The 26,495-nt window shown below is 37.0% G+C and overlaps 1 protein-coding gene across 1 annotated transcript in view; it reads left to right on the top strand.

Annotated features, from left to right (window-relative positions):
* Positions 1 to 505: 505 nt before the first annotated feature.
* ANXA10 (annexin A10) overlaps positions 506 to 26,495 on the top strand; it is a gene marked incomplete at both ends in the record, with an annotated part of 62,251 nt that continues 36,261 nt past the window's right edge. Inside the window, 4 exons of the mRNA XM_081269670.1 lie at positions 506 to 568; positions 2,192 to 2,273; positions 8,652 to 8,746; positions 25,942 to 26,055. Of these exons, the coding sequence (XP_081125796.1) occupies positions 506 to 568; positions 2,192 to 2,273; positions 8,652 to 8,746; positions 25,942 to 26,055 (354 nt within the window). The remainder of the gene's footprint in view (positions 569 to 2,191; positions 2,274 to 8,651; positions 8,747 to 25,941; positions 26,056 to 26,495) is intronic.

The following is a 26,495-nucleotide window of genomic DNA, read 5'->3' as shown; positions in this document are numbered from 1 at the left end:
AAAAAATTCATACATTCTACAGCAAAATTACACTGTACTAGTAACCTGTACAGGATTTAGGGAAAAAAACCACAGGAAGAAAAACGTGGAGTACAGATTGTCTGATAAATCACTATAGACATTTCTAACTTTCCTTATCTGTAACTTTCAGAGCTTTTTTTTTTTTTTTGCTCCAAAAAGGAATATAGTTTCATTATAGCAATACACCAGTAGAAATTCGGATAGACTCTAGCCAGGCCACTAATGAGATGTTTTCTGGTAGACATTTGTTCAGTCCATGTGAGAAATTGTCTAGATAACTTACACCTACTTAACAATATATCTTATTGTCTTCAAGGACACTTTCTCTTTTAAATCTCAAAAGGTTAATCTGCCTTTGACTGATAGCACTCAGTAAGATTAAGGCCATCCAGACAGTAAGTGACAATGTTCACAGAAGTGTTCTATCTCCTAGTAGCAGAAAATAAAGTATGCCTTACTCATTCCTCCAAAAACCTTTAACAGCATGACAGGTGAAGGAAGCCCAGAGATTCCTCAGGGCATTGAAGCTGTTCTGTGTGATATAATGGTAGGTGCATGTCATTATAAGTTTGTTCAGCCTCAAAGAATGTACAGCAACAAGAGTGAGCCCCAATGTAAAATACAGATCGTGGGGGATTATGACATGACAATGTAGTTCATGCACCAAGTGTACCATGCTGGTAGAAGATGTTGATAATGGGACATACTGTGCATGTGTCGGAGTACAGTCCTTGGATAATCTCAGTATCTCTGTGAATACAAAATAGCCATCTATTTGATGAAGATCGACAGAGATGAAAAGAATTTAGTAAAAGCCAGTAACAAATGCAGTCTTTCGCCTTTAAAGGTAGATGGCTATTGTTTCAAAAATTTAATTCTCATGCTCCTCTAGGCTCAAAATACTAAAAAAAAAAAATGCTTGAGATCAGGAGAATCGAACTACAAATTTACTTTAGAGTCTGTGGTCTGAACTTAATTTAATAAATGAAAGAAGAATCAGTCTATTATCTTAATAGAGTCTCACCAGATGTGACAGGCTAGTAAATAGAGATAAAACCAAAATTTTATTTGTATTTACTCTGTTGTTTCCTGATACCTTTCCTATGTTCTTCCCTGAAAAACAGCTTCTAGATTCAGAGATTAGCTCAAGAGAACTTTCTTTCTAGGCTATCTCCAATAAACTTGAGGTCTCATGTAGTTCATGATTTATAGTCTAATTCTCATTAATTAATTAATTTCATAATATTAGTATATATATAATATGTATTATATATATACTATTTCATACTATTATTTTATCTTCAGCTATGATTGTATTATTAAGAAAAGCTCAGTGAGTGTCTGAGTTTTTCTTAAGGCCTTGTAGGCTCATGCACTCTAAGAAGCCATTTCCCACCCCCTCAATCTTTTGGGACATAATGACAACAAATAGGGAAAGTTGTCTCTCTTTTTAATAAATTTTGACTGACAACTCTCTCGTGCTGTTATGATACGGTACCTGTCCTGGATGGCTCTGTCTGAAATAATAGACATGTGGCTCCAAAGCCTGCCTTAAATGTTCTGCCATTTTATTCTTGTCAAGAGAGAGAATTTAAATGAAATGTCAGTCAGGTTTTTATGTTTTTCCCTTGCAGCGACAAGTTTCAGATAAATCATCTCTGCCCTATCTGTATCACCCAGATCTTTATGAATCCTATAACCCCAATTCAAATATTTTAATTTTCTTTCATGTGATTGAGGGCCCCTTAGGTGCAAATGAGCTGTGGCAGGAAGTGCCACTTCTTCCTATGAATGACATGCATTGTCCTAATATAATTCTTTTCAGTTCTGTAAAATGGTCTCCAATTCATAAGAAAATGCTATTGTTTGCTAAGAAGACACACATTGTTTACTTTGATCATCACATTTTTCTAGCATTGGCTCTAGTATCTCAGTTTTCAATTTAAATAATAGATTTCAAAATCATAGAGGCCAATGGATAAAATCAACCCCATCAAATTTGCTCTCTATACTTAGCATGTAACTAGGACCTTTGTTTAAGAGATTTGTATACATGTATTCTAGTATTTAAAATATGTAGAATATATCTTTGTATTTATTTATCTGGAGAAATATTGAAAGCACTCATGTGAATTACTATAATTTCTTTCTTATCAACTTATCTCACCAGGTGCAAGGAACCATCTTTCCCGCTCCCAATTTCAATCCCATAATGGATGCCCAAATGCTAGGGGGAGCACTCCAGGGATTTGGTAAGAATAGAAATTTCTGCTATCTTTTAAATTGCAATATTGGTTTTGCTTTACCTTAAGTCTATACTATGGGTATAAAATAGCTGATGTTTTACAAAAAGCAAATGCAGATTAAACAAAAAATTGGACAAAGATAAAAACTGAGAAGAAAAACAATAGCAAAGGCTAATCATGGTGAACAGATTTACCTTGCAAAACTGCAAGTCTGATCTTGCTATGTTTGCCTTAAGTCCTTAAATACCTCATCACTAACTACTAAATGAAATTTCAAAGCATAATACCTTAATCCAGCATTGAACATTCTTCCTGCCCTTTGCATTTGTTTGCTTTCTGCCTATTTCTGTTGCTATCTTCACTTCCAGCCAAATCAAACTTGCTAGTCTCCCAAATGGCTCTGATTTTTCACATCTCTGTAAATTGGCCCAATAATCTCCCTGCCTGGAGTGTTATTTTCTTCTCTTGACTTTTCATCTAAACTCTCTTCTTTCAAGAATCTATTGCAATGAGCCTTCCTCTTTGCCTTCTTCTCTGAGCACTCCAAAATCAACCAGCTGCGCCATCCCAGGTCCCTTGCTTCTTGGCTCCCATCCCTGGCTTCACCTGTGCTGTGCTTTTGCCAGCCTCACCTGCTGACTGCACTGTGAGCTCTCAGAGTTCCGAGTTTGGCTCATTGGTGCCAAATAGATGTTCACTGAACGACATTGGAGAAAAAGACCTCAAAAAGGAGAAAGGAAGAAAATTATTGGATTTTTTTAAAAAAGATTTGACCTTTACAATGTGATGCAAAATAATTAAATATCCACATATTTTCTTTAAAACCCATTTTAGGAAGAATTTCGGTGAACACAAAGATAAACTCAGACTCAGACAACATTAAAGAAATGTTTGCATAAAACATTCAAAACCTTTCATAAGAAAGCAAGCTCTTGACTAGAAAAACAAGGTCACTTTTACAGGAACTCTGTGTGTGTGTGTGTGTGTGTGTGTGTGTGTGTGTGTGTGTGTGTGTACGTACATACAAACACATTTATGTGTTTTATTCACTAGCTTCATCCCATAGGAAAACAATAAAAACCTTTAAATATGTTCTCTAAAGTTGACTTTAAAATTTCCAATGCTTTCATGCCTTTTAAAATATCAATCATGGCAAAAAAAAAAATATAGGGACAAGATAAGGAAAAGTTACAGATTAACTTTTTCTTCCAGAGTCTGATTTTTGCTTTAAAACTATAGGTCAGAGCAATTTATTCACCAAACAACAATATTTTTTCTTTGTTCCAGTTTTGATTCTCCTGTCATTGCAATTTTAGGGTCAGAATATGAATTCATTTTGACCATCGTAATTTTTTGCTTGTCAATGTTCAAGGCTGAAAAATTTCAGAAGCTTTTGGTTTTGATTGCCTAGTGTCCACTGTAGCGTGCCAGAGCAAGAACACAGCTCAACCCGCCGTCCATCCATTTTGATGACTCGGGCAAAGGGCAATTGAAAAGGACGATTACTGATGTTTTCCCTGGAGCTTATTTGATTTAGAAAAAATCTGAAAGCAAAAATATATCCTTAAGCAAATGAAAATGAATAGTTTTAACAAAAGTTGTATTAAGTTGTGTGAAAACTTAACTAATTTGAATCTAAAAGGAACACTTCTCAGTTAACATTCCCTAACTGTGCAGTTCTGCTTTCTAATTCCCTGCTATTAGAAGCTGTTTTCTCTACCTATGAGTTTTTTTTTTTTATTTACTGAACTTTTTTAAAATTTGTTCTTTTTAGTTGACATGACAGTAGAAGGTATTCTGACATATCATGCATACATGGAGTATAACTTCCCATTCTTATGGTTGTACGTGATGATGTGGAGTTACACTGGTTGTGTATTCATATATGAACACAGACATTCTACTGTCTTGCCCATCTCTTATCTCTTCCCTTCTCCCATTGTCCCCTGTCCAATCCAATGAACCTCCATTCCTCCCTCTCCACCCTCCCTGTGTCCTATCGTGAGTCAGCATCCACATATCAGAGAGAATATTTGGTCTTTGATTTGGGGGAATTGGCTTATTTCACTTAGCATGATATTCTCCAGTTCTATTCATTTACCTGCAAATGCAATAATTTCATTCTTCTTTATGGTCAAGTAATATTCCATTATGTATGTGTACCACGTTTTCTGTATCTATTCATCTGTTGAAGGACACCTAGGCTGGTTCCATAACTTAGCTATTGTGAATTGAGCTGATGTAAATAGTGATGGTGCTGGGTCACTATAGTATGCAGATTTGAAGTCCTTTGGGTATATGCCAAGTAGTGGGATAACTGGGTCAAATGGTGGTTGCATTCCAACTTTTCTGAGGAATCACCATATTGCTTTTCAGAGTGGTTACACCAATTTGTAGTTCTACCACCAATGTATGAGTGTGCCTTCCTCCCCACATCCTTGCCAACATTTCTTGTTACTTGTATTTTTGTTAATTGTCATTCTGAGTGAGATGAAATCTCAGTGTAGTCTTAATTTGCATTTCTCTAATTACTAGAGATACTGAACATTTTTTCATATAATTTTGATCATTTTTATTTTTTCTTTGAAATGCCTATCCAGTTCCTTTGCCCATGTATTGACTGGGTTATTTTTGTTGTTGTTCTTAAGTTTTTGAGTTCTTTTTATATCTGGAGATTAAATCCCTATATGATATGCAGGTGGCAAAATTTTCTCCCATTCTGTAGGCTCTCTCTACATATTCTTGATTGTTTCCTTTGCTATGAAGAAGCTTTTTAGTATGATACTATTCCTTTTATTGATTCTTGATTTTACTTCTGGCACGTTGGGAGTCTTGTTGAGGAATTCCTACACGTGCGTTCTTGGAACAACTGTGTTTATTTTGTATCTGTCAACATATGTAATTGCCAAGTTATATTTCTATGAGATCTTGGACAACTGGAAACATTTTTAGCCAGTTGTCCTAAATCTCTACAAAGGAGCACATAAATCAAAATGAATCTTTTTTAAACATCCAGGACTTTTTGAAACGCACAGATGTTTTTAAAACATTTCACTTTGTTCTTGATTCTTCTCCCCATTAAGTATGATGCTAGCTGTAAGATTTTAGAGATGTCCTTACCAAGCTGAGGAACTTTCCTTCTATTCCTTGTTTATGAAGCATTTTTACCTTTAACGGGTATTGTATTCTGCACAATGCGTTTTCTGCATCTCTCAATATAATCATACAATTTTTCTTCTTTAGACTATTGATGTGATGGATTACATTGAATGATTTTTAAAAGTTGAACCCACCTTGCGTACCTATATATAATTCTTTCTACACATTTTTATATTTTCTGGAAGATATTATAGAGAATTAATATTTTTTTTCTTTAAACATTTGATCGAATTTTCTAGAGAATACATCTGATCTTGTACTTTTTGGTTTTGGCAGGCTATTACTTATTCAATTATTTTCACAGATAAAGCCTTTACAGATTGTCTATTTTTCCTTGTTTGAGTTTGGGCCAATTGTATCTTTGAAGGAATTGATACACTTTATCTAGACAATCAAATCTGTGGGCACAGAGGTACCCATGATGTTCATTGATTAGCCTTTCACTGTCCATACCACCAGTAGCAATGCCCGCCCCCACTTTTGTTTTTGATATTGCTATTTTATATCTCTGTTTTCCTTAGACTGCCTAGAGGTGTGTAGATTTTACTGATCTTTACAAAGAACCAGATTTTGCTGTTATTGATTCTCTCTATTGATTTCTTTTTTTTCTCAATTTAATTGATTTTTACACTCATTTTTATGATTTCTTCTGTTCACTTTAGGTATTTTTGTTGTTGTTGTTTGCTGTGTAATTAGAAGCTTATTGTATTGATTTCAAATCTTTCTTCTTTTCCTATATATGCAATCTATGTTATAAATTTTCCTCTAAGCATTACATTCACTGTATCTCACACATTTTGATGTGTTTTCTTTTTCATTTTATTTGAATTTTTAACATTCATCATGATTTATTTAGAAGTGTGTTGTTTTTTCTACCGTTTTCTAGCTATCTTTCTGTTGGCTTCTAGTTTAATTTCCTTATAATCTCAGAGCAAATTTTGTGTGTTTTATATTTTTTCTAAATTTGTTAAGTTTATGTCCCAGAATCTGGACTATTTGGTGACTTTTTCATGTGAACTTCAAAAAAAATGGGTTTTCTGCTGCTATGGCTTCAATATTATACAGATGTCAGGAAAAGTTAATTTCTCTCTTTCTTTCTTTCTTCTTTCTTTCTTTTTTTTTGGATATAAGATAAACATAAAAGTACCATGTCTTCATTCACCATTAAGTGTGAAAAAAATAAAATTTGACATAAAAAAATGAACACAAATATGAATGATTTTAGATAAATAAAGTTTCCTTTCATTAGCAATAAGCTCTACTAATCTTTACTTAACATTTTAGAATTTGGTGGATTCATGTTAGTGATGAAAAAACTCTCATAATCAATTCCTAAGCTTCTAGTAATTTTAACTAGATGTTTTAAGAAAAATTATATTAAAATTCAAGTAATTATCATTAAATAATTATTCTGGAATATCTCTGAAAGGTTAAATGAGGAAGAACAGCTATGAAAACTTTAAAAAAATGAAGAGTAATTCCAATGGTAGATTGTGGATAATTTCAACAGAAGAGAAAGCAGAAAATAATAATAAATATGTAATTAATAAACATAATGATTATAAGAATAATACAGCAGATGTAAGTGAGAAAACTTCTATTAATTATTTAAAATATGTACATTTTTGAAAGGAGGTAACAGACTTCACTGTGTCTTATTTTCCTTTGACTCTGTGACTTAACTAGGTTAGCCCCAGACAACACCACATCATACTTCACTCTATTCCTCTTCTCTCAGAAGACACTATTTTCAGTCTTTGGAGCTGAATCTATGCTTCCCTCCCTCCTTATACAGCTTCAGGACTATTTCACGTGCACAAAGTACCCTGATCTTTTCCCTCACGCTCATCGATTCTCAATGGCACAGTCATCTATGTAAATGCTAGTCACCTGTCCATTCACTGGACATTTCAGGACCAGACTCATAACTTGCCCATGACCCTAAGACTACCCAGGATGGATTTAGTTTTCAAAAAAAAAAAAATGACTTGCTGAACATTCTGCTGTTTTAATTTATTTTTCTCACTATCCATTTCATATATCACCTCTTATCAAAGAATAATTATACCAAATTGGATTAAACAAGCAAGGAGACTGTATTCAGAGCTGCTGTAATAGAGACCAAGATCATTTCAAGAGAGAAGTGAGCCTGAGCTCAACCCCTCTGATGTATGGAGTGGGAGAATAAAGCCTGGAGTGACCTAGTACAAAAGCAGGAGGGACTGGAATGGGCTTGGAGCTTGGCCAGTGTGACGAGGCCCTCTGTGATGCTGACCAGCACTCATCCAAGTTTAGGTTCCTACTTCCATACAGCGAATGGCAGGTAGAGGCTCCATCTTTTGGATAACATTTCAAAGATGGCCCCCAAATCCTTGAAAAACATTTCTGGGTAGTAAAACCGCCAAGAGACTGGGAGAAGAAGTACATCTTGAAGGAGCAGAGAAAGAATCTACAGTTGCTAATTTTCAACAATAAATGCCCTAGGGAAAAAGAAGTCTGGACTTTTAGTTAGAAAGAAACCTATCTAAATATTAGTTAAACTCGGGGAAAGGTTAAGGTCATCCTGGTCCCCCTACTATGACTATGGTTACAGGTAAATATGTCTAAACAAGTTGTCCATTAAGTTGGTCCATTTCTCTGTGTGACAACATGACATGAGATGGAGGATGCACAGCCCAGATACTGAGCCTAGGTCAGGAGTGAGAGAGACCATGCTCCATGCAAAGCATGAGGGGTTCCCAGCATCTGTCAGAAATGTGCAGACCATGCCTTGCACTTTCATAATTTCCTTCTCTGATACTGCTCCTTTCCTGGAGGTCCCAACAAGAGCAGCCATGTCTTCATAAGCCATGTTCCATGTAAGCCATGGCTAACTGTACAGTGGGAAAGATGTGCCCATTCATCCACTTGCAAGTCAGGGAAGCCCATTTTTTACGGGAGAGGACAAATAACTGAAGAAAAGCTGTATTTTCTTACTCTCTTGAAGGTTTCATCTGTTCTTTATAAAGAAAGGAGAACAATCTGTACTCTCAGGACTAAAATGAGAGACAGGAAGAACCCAGGCTTCATAGAGCATTGATATGTGACTTCCCATTTTTGTTAAAATTGCTGTTTTAATGTTTCAAGAGGCATAACACGTGCACATTGGTTTTTATCATGAGATAATGGATTCCTTCGAACTACAGAGTAGTAGCTTCACTAATCTCGGATATGATTTTCTCCCAGACTGTGACAAAGACCTGCTGATTGACATTCTCACGAAACGCTGCAATGCGCAGAGGCTGATGATTGCAGAGGCATACCAGAGCATGTACGGCCGGGTAAGGAGTCTTTACCTTGACCTGTTTCACCTCAAACTCCTGAGAACTAACAACGCTCTTCACAGAAAGGGGACCACTGTTTTTTTTCAGTCTTGCAGATCATAAAGTTTTTAGACCTCACTGCGGGTTAGAACCTGTCCATGCCCGTCTCGCATGCTTCCGGAATAAAAGCTGCACATGTACATGATGTGTACGTGGGTGAGAGATGATCACAATCACGGTGACCACCGGTCCTTTCTGAAATCATAGAGCATCCCAAAAAGAAAAGTTTTGATCACCTTCCACTGTCAGCTGGTCCAATTAGGCTTAAAGCCTTGTTCTGGAAACGCCCTGGTGTGGAGCTTTAGGAAAGGCATAGAGAGTACTAATGATCACCAAATCAAAAAAAAAAAAATAATAACATCTTTTCTAGGAATTCTCTGCAGGTCCTCACCTAACTCTCAACCAAAGTGAATTCTCTACTAGCTTTTCTTCTCCACAGCATGCAGTTATAGAGACCATTAAAAAAGAATGGCAGTTTAAAAATAGTTGAAGGCAATAAAAACTATCCATAATGTTTTAAAGTAATCACATTCTAATTTCAAAGAAAGTACCATTAAAGATTCCTTGCTTTTGTTATGCATTTAAACCACAGATTCAGAACAAAAGCTCTTCGGGCCAAAAGGACCTGAAACAGCAATTACTTTGTCAACTGCGTATTATCGATGAAACACTTATCATAAAACTTTCTCTATAGTTAGTCCATATAAATTTACTCCGTCTCTAAACCTCAGCCTTTGAACAACTATAATGCATGAAATAAAAGATAACCTTCAGTTTTAGAATCTCTTAGTAATCCAAAAAAAGCCACGACTAGTATTTGACATTAATTAAATGAAGCCAAAGAAGATCAGGTATACCTTTTTTCCCACGTAAAACCAGTGGTTCCTGGACACCAATGCTAGTTTTCTTTTCAAAGAAAATATAACACCTAAAAAGTTGGATCATTGTTAATCTAATATGGTTTTAATTTGTATAGCACTATAAGGAATGTAACTTTTCATTAGTTTTTTTTTAATCCAAAGGTTTACATAGAGTTTTTCTTTATTGTATATCAAGGTAGTCTATGCTAAAGCATTACTTTACCAAGTTCTACAAAATTATGCTATGGCAGATTAAAATAATTAAGCAGTGAGGTACTGACACTCAAGGGATTTAAACTCCATTATAGAATTTAGACTGAAGTGCTTTTTACTCTCTGTATAAGAGCTCAGAGTTTGTTAAGCCCTCATTTTTCCTGAATAATCACATGACCTGGGGAAAGCTTGGCTAATCGCTGAATTGTACAGACTGGAAGACACAAACCCACAATTTCCCTTTTCTCTTAAATATCCTTGTCATTCAATCAATTATCAAGTCCTGTACCTTATTTCTCCTCTCACACTCCTCTCTTTTCCTCACGTACCCAGTCTTGGTTCAAGACCTTCATCCTTTTGTGCCCAAATTAATGCTGTCATTTATAACTGGTCCCTGCTACCCCCCTAGGGTCTGTCCATTCCAGTCCACTATCCAAACTCAAGCCACAGAGACTCAAAATCTAAATGTTCCCATGTGACTTTGCCACTTTACTCCCTGTGTGTTTAGCCCATGCCCCTCTCATAAATATCCCTATTTGCAGGGAATAAACCCAGTGCCTCCCTGGGGCATGGAAAGCCTTGCTTCCCTCATTTAAATTTCCCATCTTAATCCTTTTTTTTTTTTTTTTTTTTTTGCTTGTCTTTACTTCATCTGTAGCCAAAAGAATTATTTGTAGTTCTCCAAATTAACCCTGCCGGCCCCTTACCTCTCGCCCTGGTGTTTCGTCTGTCCCCAGTGACACGTTTCTCCATTCCACATCCTGCTCACCTGTCAGCCTCCCAGACACAAGACACCAATTCACCCCACCACACCTTACATCCAGTGGAACAGACTCACGCTGCTAATGCCACCTTTTATAACTTTCTCAAAGTATCTGATGACACATCTGTGAGTTTGCTTCTATCAGTTTCACATTACCAGAGTCTGAAATCTTGAATTTCAGAATGATTTTTTTTCATCCCAAATCTTAGTACCAGTGTTTAACACACTGCGGTGGCTTTGTTGATGTTTGTTCAATGACTCTGGGATGGCACAGCTAACTGCAACTCCTCCAATAAGAGGCAATCAGGCTTTAGCTCCTCCTGGAGACCTACCCAGCCTGTTGCTCTCACTTCTGCCCTGGGTTAGGTGCTTCCTGCTTATTTTCTAGAGGTCTTTGTCCATAATGCTAGAAAGCACTTGCCTTGCCATTCTGGGTTTGTTGGTTTAACTTTTCATCTTGCAGAAAACACTCATGGAAAAACAGGGATTAGATATTTGCCAGAGCTCAGGGCCAGAGCTCAGCCCTGATCTGATATAGATGAGGCACTTCATTTACATAATAAAATAATCTAAAGAATTATATTCTGCCTTTTAGCTATTTTCTGGTGGATTTTTAAGAAAGGAAACTATACTCTTATTATGAACTCTGGTAAAAAATCAATGCTTATCAATTGCCTAGATTTCTCAAAGCCCTCATTTCTGGCTACCCCTGCTCCCAGGTTAATGTGCTGACCTTCGGTTAGATCTCCTTGACCTTCCCCACTGTTCACCTCCAGAATTATTTCTTCCATCTTCCATTTGCTTCATTCCACCTTCTGTCCTGAGAACACTCTGTGACTCCTCTCTGTGTTAATCACTGATACTTTCATCTTTTAATAACATGGAAAATCAGGAGTCAACAGAATGATTTCGTTAGCTTCTGAGTTAAGTGCAGTCCCTGGCATGCTCCATAAATACTCCTTACTTGATATTTCACAGTAGTGCAGGGCAGCTGAATTTCATCAACAATTTTGTCTTACCCAAGGCAGAAGCTAATCCTGGAAAGCCATTTGGAAAGAAGCTGATTGACATACTTGTAAAGATAATTAGTATGGTTACTATTGATCTTTCCCACCAAAGCAAGGGCTGATCTGTTGACAGTGAAATGAAACCAAGGAAACAACAAAACGCCTTTAGAAATAGGGAGAGAGCTGCCCCTACCTGACAAGTTTGAAATCAGACAGTGATTCTTGAAGGAGTTCAAGAGCAGCGTTGAAGCAGTTTGTTTTCTCATTTTTCATCTGTAATGGGAGGGATAATCAGCTCTAAAACATGCTGGTTTCTGTTACTCATTTAATCCACGGTGTTGGGGATGCAATCTGGTACAGAGGCTGATTTGCTTGAAGGTAGAACTCCAACCACATTTATCTGCCTCTAAATTGCATCTTCTATAGCTTCTCAGTAATACCCATTGTCCTTAACTGGATAAACACCAGACTTAACAAGGGCAGGTATCTATCTATACTCCAAATTGTCTCACATCCTTCAGGGGTTTGCTCAAATGTCAACCACTGGAGGACTTGGTCTATTTTAAAATGTCACCCACCCCAAGGCTAGCACTTCATACCCCTCTTACCTCTTCCTATTGTTCATCCATAACAATCGTTATCTGCTAACATACTATACAATATACTTACCTATTATAGTTACTATTTATTGTGTGTTACCTCCCTCTTAAAAATAAACCCCACAAGGGGAGGAACCTCTGTTTTGTTCACTAATGTGTTGCAAAAGCCTACAACAATGGCAGCCACATGGTTGGTATTGTAGACTGAATTGTGTTCCCCAGAATGTTTACCTTAAAGCCCTACCTCCCAATATCATTACATTTAGAGACAGGCTTTTAAGGTCATAGAAGTTAAGTAAGGTTAAAATCATAATAAGGCCCTTAATCCAGTAAGAATTATGCCATAAAAAGAGGAGACACTAGGGGTATATGTGCACAAAGAGAAGTGACCATTTTTGCAAGGTAGGAAAAAAGAACCTCACTAGAAACCAAACCTAAAAATAAGATGTACTCCATGTTTGTATAAAGACGTCAAATTAGTGGCTAGGGATATAGCTCAGTTGGTAGAGTGCTTGCCTCACATGCACAAGGCCCTGGGTTCAATTCCCTGCACCACCCAAAAAAAAAAAAAAAAAAAAAAAAAAAAAAAGTCAAATTATACTCTACTGTCATATATAACTAAAAAGAACAAAAAAAATAAAAAAAATAGAAACCAAACCTGCAAGACTTAGACCTTGGACTTTCTGCCTCCAGGACTGTGAGAAAATGGCTTTCTGTTGTTTAAGTCCTCAGTCCCTGGTATTCTCTTATGGCAGCTTGAGCTGAGTAATGCAACTGGTACTCAGAAACAACAGAAAGTTGTTTAGGAGAAAGCTGTCTAGGAGAGAATTAGATGTGAATAGATGTAGAGTTCACATTTTGAACCTACCTTGTTCTCATAACATATTTTCTCCTATCATCTCTCAGATTCATGGCTATAATACTGATACTTAAGATTAACATACCTAGGAAATGACTTGATAGAAAATTATCTTATTTACTTTACAGGTAGAATTAGCACATCACTAGTACCAGTTACAGGTATTGTGCTTTCTCCTCCCTTTGGGTTTGGGAGAGGTGGAGGTACACATAGTTTAGGCCTCAAAAGCTGAAGCTCATTATGCAATTTATCACAGAATAATTTTATAAACATAGACTAAATATAATTTAAAATGATACAATTACTTTATCTTTCAAATACATAATATGTTAAATAAATGCTTTTTTGATGAGCCTCGGATCTTTACCACCAGGAAAAATAATATAATTTTTAAAAGTTTATCCATAGAAGTAAAGTTCTGTAAGTTCAGAAAATTACCTGTGCAAGTTTGTTGTAGCCTAACACCTTACTTCTCTTTGGAATAACATACACAGTCTCTGCTGAGGCAGGGAAGAGGAATGGGAGGAGAAAGGGATGAAAAGAAAGGAGAAAAATAAAATTAGATTTACTGTTTAAACCAGCCTCATTCAGCTTCAAAATGCTCTCTACAGCAGTTCTATAAATTTACACCTCCACCTGCAATATATATTGATTCCCTTTTCTCTTAAGTTCTTACCAACATTAGGTAACATAAAATTTCTTTAATTTGATTAATCTGTGACTGATCTACATTATGGGTATAAATGGCATCCCATTGTAATTTTAAATTTCATTTTTCCCTTGAGCATCATTTCATGTTTGTTGAGCATCATTTCATATGTTTGTTAATGGTTTCTTCTTCTTTTAGCTTAGCTCATCATATTCTTTTTGTATTTCTCATTCAGAGAAATTTATTGATATATATATATATATGCAATTATTTATAAAAGTTTTACACTAGTAATTTCTTGAATATGTATATTGGAGCTATTTTCTTCAAATATATGGATAATTTTTAATATTCTATGTTATACCATCTTGTGACAAGAACTGAGAAAAGAATAAGATTTTAACCTGTCTATAAGGTATCAAGTTAATCGGCCAAGATGGCATGGCTGCTGGTGGAAGATTCCTGGGTCAGAGACAAAAGAGAGTTTGCCACTCATAGTAATAGGGGTAGCCAGAGTATTGGCACTGTTATAATAGATCCTGGAGCCTCACTTTCTATGCAACAATGTGAATTTGCCAGCTTAGACATCTGCACATGCAGTGGGTTACATTATACAAGAGAAACCATGAGATGAGGAAACTTGAATCTTTTATAATGGACAGAATGCATGCCTATCCTTTGCTCATTAGGGAGACACTGTATCTTCCAAAGTTGTTGATTACACAAACATCCTTGGAAAGGTAGCCCAGAAAACAAAACACTATCAGTGCCTCAGTTTATATAGCATTCAAAAATATGACACCCACAGAGAATTGCCATTCCTCATTGCAATGCCACCTTAACTACTGACAATTTTTTTCTTTTGAGTACACTAGACCCTATTCTGACAAACAGAGTCTGAGAACAAATTCATCAATTTGTCTCAAACAGTATTTAATTAAAGCTTCTATTGATATGACTCCACACCGTGAAGGAAGATAAACTGGCTGTATTGACCTCAACCATGCCCCCATGGGGTCCTAAACCCAAGTAGCTAAACAAATTCTACTGATTATTAGGGCCTAATTGTAGAAAGCTAGGAGGATTTCTTACTAAGTTCCAATAATGATCCTTCCATTTGGTTGAAATATTAATCTGGATATTTCAGCAGGATGTCTTAGTTATGGCACAGACATCACCTTAGTCCACAAGAAGGAAGTCTAAAGTAAATCTATCATCCATAATAATCCTAGGAAATGAGTTAAAACTTTTCTGAGTGCCTTCCAGGGTCAAAATGGAATAATTAGGCATTCCCTTCCCCAGGCATCAAGGTTGCTGTTTTTGTTCTACAACCGGAAAATTTTCCAGTCCCATTCCAGACACTAACTTCACCTTCTTGCCTATTATTTTCTGATGTATGTCCAGAATTTTTATTTGGAATGATCAGGTTACAGCAGGGGCACAGATGTTTTTACAGAATTTTCATAAAGACATCATGTCACACACATGGGCAGTATACTCAACTGAGAAGGCCTTATCTTTATGATCTAGGACTATGAAAATTTAGTGAGCATCCAGGTGGCTGAACCAGAACTAAGTGTGACTTCCTATGCCCACTTTTGGCACCCATCCATCCAGAGAGTGGACCAACCAGTATGCCCAGAGGTTGGTGAGGAGACATAAAGAAGCATTATGCTCAGGAATGTTTCAGGTCGAATCCTTGATTTTCAAAATAGGCCTGGGTAACCCTATTCCCCCTAAATCATGGTCATTATCCAAAAGGAGACTGCAACTGGTGATCCTTTTCCAGAAACTACTTCATTCAGTGACTAAACTTCCTACTAAATGGGTCACTCAGAAGGTGGCTGTTTTAGTCAGTTTTTTTTCATCACTCTAACCAAAAGCCTGGACAAGAACAATTTTGGAAGGCAAAGTTTACTTTGGAACTCATGGTTTCAGAGGTCTTAGTTCATAAATGGCCAACTCCATTGCTCTGGACCCAAAATGAAGCAGAACATCAAGGTCAAAAGGTGTGGTGGAGGAAAGCAGCTCAGGATATGACAAGCAGGAAGCAGAGAGAGAGAGCTTCACTAACCAGGGACAAAATATAAACCCCAAAGGCACACCCCCAATGACCTGTTTCCTCCAGCCACACCCTAGAGCCTACAGTTACCACCCAGTTAATCCATATCAGGGGATTAATGTTCTGATAAAGTTAAGGCTCTCCCAACCCAATCATTTCACCTCTCAACTTTCTTGCATTATCTCAAACATGAGCCTTTGCAGGACACCTCATACCTAAACTGTAACAGAGGCAAAAGAGAGAATCAGAAATCTTACCAAGTTGATCCGTCAGTGACAATACCAGCAGCCTAGAAGTGGTGGAGAGCATGGAAGGTGTATTAAATACCTGCCTCTTACTCTGTAGTTGAGTGGCTTTTGTCATAAAAATTGCACCATAGTCAGACTGCAAGTAGTCTGAAAAGCTAAAACCATGCTATAGCTTAGTCTCAAGGACCAATGATGGTTTCACTGGAGTCAGCTGATTGAACAGAAATAGCAGCCATGGGATTTGACCAAACACCAACTGCCATAGTCGCTCTTCCAGTAGAGAATCAAAGTCTAACACAGTCCATCTGCCAGGACTGTTAGGGCAATGCCCTGTGTATTGACTTCCTTCACCATGCAGAAACAAGCCAGATTTGACAGGGGTCACAAGATTGGCAAGCAGGGACGGCCTTGGTATCAGATGCATATGTTTCTTTGCTACAAACTCAGTTTGTGATGGTTTAGGTGTGGCAATGCCCACTCTGCTGATGGACCCGTGTAGCAGTGGAGTGATTCAGACAATGTAGACTTGATCTTCAGCTAGGTTCCAGCCTGTCTCATCAGAAAACAAGATCTTACTATGAACACCTGCAAACATGAAAGCCATTATGAGAAGTCACAGTTATTTTCCCACATACTAGAAACTCAAAGAAACCCTTTTTGAATATGCAGTTTGTACTTTTCCAAAGAGGTAAACCTAACAATCCAAAAGTCAATAAAAAGATTAAATTTATTCAGCAGAGTACTGACCCAAACTATGAGAAGAACCTTGATTTTTGCCTATGGGGCAATAACCATTTACAGTTGCTTCTGTACATCTGTAGCTGGTAGAGGAGCCAAAGCAGCCCTGTGAACTCTTTCAGCTTATCTGAATCAGGGGTGAACCAGGCAGAAGCATTTAAGACTACTGATTGAGGTGCCCATTGATTCAGCAGCTTGCTTCAGGCAAGAGTGAAAGTTTGAACCTCCCCTAAAGGAACAGTTGCCCATCTTTTCGTGTAAAGCCAGGATGCTGCTGGGTCAGGCCAGTGGGTTTTTCCATATGCCATTTCCCTTTGACAGGTGAGACCCGCTGGTCACAGGGTCCCAGTTGACCCACCTGAAAGAGCATCAGGCAGGACAGCCATAGGGCCTCCTCAGATTAAGCATTCAGTTCCTCCAAGAGTCTAAGAGCAAGCCAAAGGCTGTTTTTCAAAAGTGATGCACCTGGAAGTTATGTCAGGAACTTAGGAGTTTAAAGCATCCAGATGCACCTCTGGGAGGATGCCTTCCCTTGCCAGAGGCTCCAGTCAGCAAACCATCTGTCACTGAGACTTGCAGCTGAAAGTGATCACTGGAGTCAGGAGGTCCATAGGTAGCATCACTGCCTTAATTGTGGCTCTTTGACTGCTGAAAGCATTTCCTTCTGGGACGTATAATCATTAGCAGGAAAAAATAAATAAATAAAACCAGGTAAACTTGACAGTGGAAGTGAAAATAACAGTACACTCAGTCAGCCCAAAAGGTCCCCAAATCACAAGGTCCTTTTGTTCCATTTCTCCACTTCAAATCTTCTTCAAACACATAATTTGCATGTGGGTGTACTTCCACCGGTATGTGCAGAGAGTGTTGACTTGGTTAACAAGTTTGCTGTATCCAATTAATTCATAAAAACTTGAATTTTTCTGTTTCCCAAGTTCCCCAGCACAATCAAACAAATGTGCATGGGAATAGGAAGACCTGGGTTCTCAGTTATGCACAGATGCTGCAAGTCACTTCTCTCCTGAAAGCAGAACACTTTGGGGTAGAAGAGAGGGAAAGACCAGGGGTCCATGGGGAAGCAAATGGTTCTACAGCAGTAAGCAAGAGGCATTTATTTTTGGTGTGAAAGCTGTGCACCTCTCAATCAAATAAACTTCCAATGCTTTTGACCTACACAAAGTCCTGGGTCGAGAGGCAAGTTCATTATTACAACACCATATTTCAGCTTTGTGGAATATTGACTCAGTCACATTTCTTTCTGGTCACAGCCAAAGGGATTGCTCCCTTCATCTGACTTGGGTTCGATTCACATAAGAAAAAAAAAATCATAGTAAAAATGGACCCCATGGCATTAACAGACTGAGGAGGCAGAATGACAAGGACAGAATTCTGTCCCATAGGACTTAGAGAAGGAGAGAAGAAAGACAAGGGCCAGACATGCAGTTCAAATACCTGTTTCTAATCTATCTCTGAGGATTTTTTTAAAAGATATTTTTTCCAGTTTACTAGTTCCATTTTCGAGTCTTTATTAGCTACTCTTTAAGGTATGTTTTTTAATTCCAGAAGTTTTCAATTTCTAGAATTTCTGGTTCTATTACTTTTTTCATAGTGTTCTTTCAGATCACTATTAATTGTCTCAGATTCATGGGGCTTCTATTCTGCTGTCTGCAGAGTCCACTGTCTCTCTGAGAAATTGCTTCTAAGTATACATTATGGCATTTTTATTGTGAAAACTCTTAAAATGAGGTTTGATTTTTTTTAAAGTAAGAATCATTTTCATTCTGGAGAGTCAGAGAATTTCTGAAGATGGTTTTGCATTTGCTTCTTCCTGATGTCCCAGGAGAATCACCCAGCTCCGGATCAACTTTCATGATGATTTATTTTCAGAGGTCTCAGTTCATATCAGTAGAATAAATCTGAACTTCCATCTCAAGGTTAATACAGCTCTATTGCCTCAAATTATTAAGGAAAAAATCTTTCTACTCAAAACTCAGACAATGACAGGTAAGCTTTCTGTTCATTTTTCAACGTTGAATGATAACTTTTTCCCAGTTTTTACTATTACCAAGAGTAATAATAGACTGAAAGTATAATCCTTTGAGGGTTCTAAGCTCATATGTAAGATTTCAAAGTTAAAAACCTGTATTATGCCATCCCAATAAATATTCTGCCCTTGTGTAATGCCCTACACTGAGCATTAAAATCCACCAGTTCTCTAAACCAGTCCCTATCTTCCCCAGTAACCCAAAAGATCAACCCCCAAGTCAGCTCATTTGCTTATCTTTTGGTTTTCATCTTCCCCCTAGATTTTTTGTACCCAGAGGTTTCTGTTTCTTCTGAGTTGATGTATACTTTTGAAAGAATACTTGGGCTGGAGATGTGGCTCAGTGATAGAGTACTTGCTTGGCATGCATGAGGCACTGAAAAAGTTTTGTTTTGTTTTGTTTTTAAAGAAGAAGAAAAAAAGAATGTTTGCTGTAGTTTATCTTTGTGTTTGGAAGAGAGGTTAGCTTTGGTATTAGTCATCTTTCTATCACTATATCAAAATACCTAAGGTAACCAGCAAATAAATAAAAAAGGTTTATTTTGGCTCATAGTTTTGATGGTTTTAGTCCATGATTTATTGGCCCTGTTGCATTTGGGCCTGTGGTGAAACAGAACATCATAGTGGGAGCATGTGGCAGAGCAAAATTGCTCACCTTAAGGATGGGAAGCAAAGAGGAAGAAAGAGATTGGAGTGCCAGTTTTCTTTTTAAAGGCATGTCCGCAATAATCTAAACACCTCCGACTAAGCCCCACCTCTCATGGGTTCTACCCCCTCCAATAGCACCACACATTTAATACGTGGGCCTTTGAGGGATATTGCAAATCCAATTGAAAGCAGCTTTAATATGCTGTGTTCCTTTACTGACATATTATTATTTTTAGATAAAAATGAACAACCCAACTTTCATGAAAACTTGAATCATTAAATAAACGTGAAAGAATACTCACTTCTGCAAAGTAAAAAGGCAACGTGTACAAATGATTTTATAATATAACATAAAATTGTGCAAGTATTTACCCTGTGATTGCTGGAGAGGGTAGCATTGAAGACAAACTCTAAGTTCCAGGTTATGTGGGTTTGTATCATTGAGTGTTTAAACAGTAAGTATCATGTTTTTTGATAATAGAAAAAGGCATATAGGCATATAAGTTTAAAGCCTATGAAACAGTTCCCCTGAGTATATTCAGATAAGCAAAATATTACTCAGACTTCTGTATCTTTCCACTCTCCTCCACTATTAAGATAAGGAGAATAAGGAATGAAAAACTGCCATTTTATTTTTAATTAAAGTGGAGTGGTCAGAAGAGGTGCAACATGGGTAATCTGCAGTTTCATCAGACACATGGAACAGTTGGATTTGAAAAGCAAGTAATCATTAGTTTAACGTAAGGCCAAGCTGTGACTCTGGCAGAGTCTGCTTTAGGGCAAGTCTTGGAAAAACAGAAAAGCAGAGGCATTAAGGCTGGGTAGACTTACACTCCAAAGGTGGCATCTGAATAGTTATTTATACAACTCCTATTTCAATGCTCCTCTTTGAACTTGCAAAGCTTAGTTATTTAAACATTATTCAATATTTATCTTCCCAACTGAAAGTAATATCTCCTTCTCGGTACCCTGATAATATCACACTATTCCCACTGCTATATCCCTCACCACACTTTGCATTGTAACATAATTATTATGTCTGTATTTCTACACCATCTGCTCAAGGAAGCTTCTCGAGGATAGGGACTTTTTTCTTGTTTACCTTTGTATTGCCCAAAATGACTACAAACAAATTACTACACGTGGTCCTATTTATTGTTCTTTTTTTTTTTTTTCATTCACTTACTGTGTACCTAATTGGTGCTTACTATGCTCGGAGAACTGTTTCATATGCTTCTAATTTACGGCCTTTTCCTATTGTCACAAGTGCTTCCTACATATCAGGCACTGTTCCATGGGCTGGTAGAATGGCCATGGATAAAACAGGCGGAAAGCTCTGCCATGACAGACTCTGCATCCTACTTGGGTGAGAAAGATCATAAATTGGCAAAAGCATGTCATGGCAGAAGGCAATAAGGGCTGTGGAGGAGCCAGGTGAGAGATACAGGAAGTGACAGGGACCCCTTCTCCCCCTTCTCTGTGAACACCCCCCCTACTTATGATGTTTATTTTAAACATTTTATTTTAAACATCACAATGAGGGCAGGTTTCATTCACAGAGAAGGCTGGGGGTGGGGGAGGCAGGAAGAATACCTGCAGGAAGGCTGTTGAAGGCAGAGTGGAGGATAAAAGCAAAGGACTTGAGACAGCAATCCAACCTCCAGCGAAAGCCCACGATAGCTGAAGGAGAGAGAAGAGGAGGAAGGAGAAAGGTGGAAGACCAGGGCAGAGAAGTAAGTGACCGAGAATATTTCAGGTACCTTGTCAACCATCCTGAGGACTTGCATTTACATGGAATAAAACACCCAGTGTTGGCTTTCTTCTGAGATTACTGTGAAGTGTAGAGTGAGGGGACTTTTTGAGTGGGCAAAGACTAATCTAATTTGTGATTTTATAGGATTACATTATCTGGTGTGTGAAGAGAATGCAGGGTGCAACACAGAAGGAGACCCCATTTAGAGACTATTATGTTAACAGAGGAGACTAATGATGGCGCCTGGGTGGGGATCCTAGCAGTGAAAGCGGTAAAAATACATCCGTTTCTACATATGTAGAAACTGTGCTATTTAATGATGGAAATAAGTTCTGAGAAATGTATCTTAGGTGATCTAACGTAGCTCAACCATCATAGAGTGTTCTTGCACAAACCAAAACAGCTAAGATGTCATCAGACAATAGGAATATTTACACTCCATTAAATCCTTCCAAAGAAGTTAAATAACATACTGGCAATCTTATAATTTTTCCTTTACAGAGGGCTGAAAACTATATATTTTAATATAGTAGAACAAATGTAATACTGTTTCTTTTCATTAAATTGTGATATTTCACTGAAATAACACACACACACACACACACACACACACACGTACGTTACAAAATATGGATAAATACCGCCATCTAGTGGCATTACTAATCTCAGTCTATAATGGAATACACACAAATATTCAGTATTTGTATAAAATGGTAAAATTCATAAACTAAAGATATTGTTATAAATGTATAGGATAAATAAATGTAGAGAAAAGAGATCAAAGAAATGAAATTAGAGATTAAATAAAAGGCTTTTTCAATGCTCAAGTCTTCTTTAAATATTGACTTTATTCTTTATACAATTGGTTGTTTTTCATACCACATTCCTTTATTCTTTTTTTTATTCTTTCATCTGTTTATAAACTCATTTATATTGTATATACTCATTTTATATAACCATAACTATGAGGACTAAATGATGAATTTAGAAAAATTTCTGTGAAAGCCTGTCATGTCTCACAATTGAATCAGTCAGGGTCATTCCAAATGAATTTGGGGAATGAATAAAGACACAGACTAAGGAAGTACCTTTTCTTTGGGTTAAGTAAACACTCCTCAGCTGCAGCTCCCACAAAGGGGGCAAGGCAGGCAATAAAGAGAGTGAGGAACATGTGCTGACCCTTTTATTGGGGAGAAGCCATTCAAATGAGGCAAGGGGTAGGATTACAAAGGTACAGGTGAGTGTAACTCAATCCCTGGAGCCACGCCTTGCTATCTGAGCTGGGGTAACACCCCAAGTTACTGCAAGAGCTGGCACTGTTGTTCCAGACTGAAGGCAATAATTGGTCAGTGTCCTGGGGCATCAGGACTTGAAGGTCTGCATCCAGGACAGCTCCTGACAAAAGTCCATGTCCAGATAGATGTTGGGGAAGGGGGGAATGCAACTCAAATGTTTATTATACAACATGATTGTTAAAATGTAGTATAGCATATTCAAAGAGAATGCTGGAAAATAATCAAAGTAGGATTAGAGAGAGACTCATGAAATAGGTGATAATTGTAATGTTTCACCTTCCATCAGTGGCCAATTACCATTATCCTCTTATTAAGAATGCATATGGGATTGACCTATTTGCATTCAAACCTTCAGTACAGTTTCACCAGATCTAAGTGTCCAGAAATGCCTCATCAACCACCTATATGCAAAACTCATCACCTTGCTGATGTATCATTTATGGTTTCCTATGGCCTACAAAAAATAAGATAAATTGGAGGGTCAGAATGCCTTGTTTCAAATCCAGGTTCCATCACTCAGATGGAGGTCCATAAGTTATATGGAGATAGCTAGGTGACCTCTATGTGCAGATTTATCATCTACACAGTGTGATGAACACAGCTCCTAATTCATAAGTGGTAGTAGTGAATTATTACAGTTTGTCTAACCCTAAGAATGCCTTCTGGCAAATAGGCAGCAGTCTAAAAACATGTCTAGTTATTATCATCATCACCCTCTTCTGCCCACCTGGTCAAACTTCCACTGTGAAGGCATTTCCTCTTTATACTTACAGGGAGGTTGGAATAAATAACATCTGAACTTAGATTTAAATCAATCTAAAGAATTTAGATTTCAAATTAATCCAACACTTGTTTAAAACTAGCTTTAGGGCTGGGGATGTGGCTCAAGTGCTAGCACGCTTGCCTGGCATACGTGAGGCCCAGGTTCGATCCTCAGCACCACATACAAACAAAGATGTTGCGTCCGCCAAAAAATAAAAAATAAATATTAAAAAATAAAAAAATCATCTCTCTCTCTTTAAAAAATAAAAAATAAAAAAATATAACTAGCTTTAATATTTCATACACACATTCTACTCTACCCAGAACAGGGCCTTTTCTGTCCTAAAACATTGTCTATTTTGATATCTTCTAAGCCTTTGCCTGACTGAATACCACTTCATCTTTCAAGGATTCACTCATAACTACACATCCATGAAACTCCACTTCACTCATATTATCTCTTTTTTAATGAATTCTTACAATTTTCTAAACTGTAATGCTCTACCCTTCAGGGCCTCATTTTGGTCCTTAATTATATTCTAGATTGTAGAATTTGTTTAATTGCATATGTCCTGATTTTTCCATGTCAGTGATTTTCAGCTGGAGCCAAAGAATACACATCCCACTTCCAAATAGGATACTGTATGAATCTCATCTGATTAATTCTACAAATTTCTCCTGTCCCCTAAAGCATTCTCACATGGCCTCCTTCTCAGCCTTATTAAAGAATCACTGCGTTAGCAGGGCATCATGGTGCACATTTGTAATCTCAGCAACTCAAAAAGCCAAGACAAGAGGATCAAAGTTTAAGGCCAAGATCAGCAGCTTAGTAAAAGCCTTTCTCAAAATTTAAAAAAAAAATAAAAAATTTACAAAAAAAAGGTTTGGGGGTGTCACCTGGTGGTAAGTGTCCCTGGGTTCAATCTCAGTATCAAAAAAAATGCATATTCATATATTCTCTGCTTTATGACACCAATCAAGTGATAGGGTTTGTGCTTTTCCTAAAGTACACTAGAATGGAAAAATGATAAAAACTGCTAGAGGATAAATAATTTGAAGCCAGGGGTTAAGTAGTAAGATATATACAATAGAGGACCTAGTTTAAAGGTTAAATATGTTGAGGATTTAGAAAACATTCACTTTATATATGTTAAAATTACATTTTATCAATTGAAACTTAAAAACCCATAACAATGAGTATAATCTATATAAAGTAAAATTCATTGATTTTTGGTGCAGTGTGATCACAATCTGAATCAAGATACAGAGCATTTCTAATTCTTTCCAGATTGCTCCTTCACAGGCCATGTGTCCAGGAAACATTATTCAATTAACACCTGTTGAATAACTTCAATCTTTTATTCTACAAGTATTTATTGAGTTCCTTTTGTGTGTACGAGAATTCAGTCTCCTCAGGCTCGAACATTCATCTCTGTTCATTGCAATAGCTCCAACACCTGAAGAATGTCTGGTTCAGAATGGCCCCTTAACGACTATTCAGTAAAGGAGTTGGAAATGTAGCACAGAAGATTGCAATGAAATTAAATAGGACAGGAGATATCATGTGCTTCTTACTCTACTCCAACCACCTGGCACAACTTCAGACATTTATTAATTGATCATTAAATAAACTGCATTGATTGGCCCTAGCAAAAAAAATCAAAAAGTTTCAGTTTTAACAATTAGCACTTTGTGGATGAATGCTTTTATTTGTTAAAATGAAAATCCATAGCATAGAAAAGGTTTTGTTGGATAATGCTAAATAAAATTTAAATTATGACCATTTCATTGTTATTCCAATATAGTATATTATGCCTTTTTGTTATCTTTTATTTAAATTCTATTATTGAACGACCATGGAACTAAAATACTCTTGTAGATTTTTAAGTAAAATTAGATATTTGCACATTTTAGCAAAAGGCAGTAAGTTTTAAACATCTTTCAGATGTCTTGGTAACTACAGAAAATTAACTTGGCACGTACTTTTCTTAATTTCCTTTCTATACTAGAAAAATAAAAGGTAAAACATTAAAAATATCAATTTCATATTTTTTATGCCTACATTCCAAGAACAATGAACACAGAACATTTTTCTCTGGAAGCATTTAACATTCAATATCTTGAATAATGCAGCTGTTGATTGAAGAAGAAAGTTCTAAGATTATTTAATCAATTTATGTAAGTTTTTAGCCATAGCATAACTAAAGACACCCTGCTTTAAAAAAAAAAAAAGACTATTGTGATGATAAAATACATGTTTTTCTTAAGAATCTATTTACATTTTTTTAATACAAAGAAAACCAAGAACTCTCAACTAAAATGTTTTCAGGTTTCAAGTTCTATGTATTTTCATAGAGAGATCAAAAGGGAAGGTTTGGGATTGGGGAATAGGGAAAGAAAATTCTTCTATGTAGATATGACCACAAGTCCATGTGTTTTATCATGTAGAGACAAGATTAAATCAGTCATTTTCAAACCCTCAAATCAATCCTCTTGGGAAATCCATAGATATATGCATGAATTGAAACAGATTTCTTACTATGTGAAATAACACAGAAAAGTGACTCTTAATAACAGACTTCCTGCAATTATTCCATTCCTCTTGTAAGTTTGGTAACTAATATAATAAAAATATTTACCTTCTCCCCCACAGAACCTGGTTGAGGACCTAAAGGAGCAGCTTTCATCGCATTTCAAAGAGGTTATGGTTGGCCTCATGTACCCTCCACCATCTTTTGATGCTCATGAACTGTGGCATGCCATGAAGGTAGTGATCTATGCAAAAATTATACCTGTAGCAGGCACAACCTGATGTTTAATAAATGGGAAACTCTCCCGTGATGCTCCTACATACTTTTATGATTGGGAAGAGAGGAGAATATATCTAAGCAATGATGTAACAATGGAAATATTTTGGTTGGGGAAAGGAGCCTTGTTAGGAGGAGGAAGTCTCCAGAGTCCTGTGGCTAGGATCAGTCTGTTCTATAGTTGTAGACACTCAGACTTACCAAGCCAACTCCAAACTCAGCTATGAAAGAAAGAAAGAAAGAAAGAAAGAAAGAAAGAAAGAAAGAAAGAGAGAGAGAGAGAGAGAGGGAGGGAGGGAGGGAGGGAGGAAGGAAGGAAGGAAGGAAGGAAGGAAGGCCGGCCTGCCTTCAGGGTTACTCACATTTGTCTCTCTTTGATAGGTATTCATATATTGAAGAA

The sequence above is a fragment of the Spermophilus citellus genome (assembly GCF_964194105.1).
Source record: "Spermophilus citellus genome assembly, chromosome: 16".
NCBI lineage: Eukaryota > Metazoa > Chordata > Mammalia > Rodentia > Sciuridae > Spermophilus > Spermophilus citellus.
This window is presented reverse-complemented; position numbering and strand designations above follow the sequence as displayed.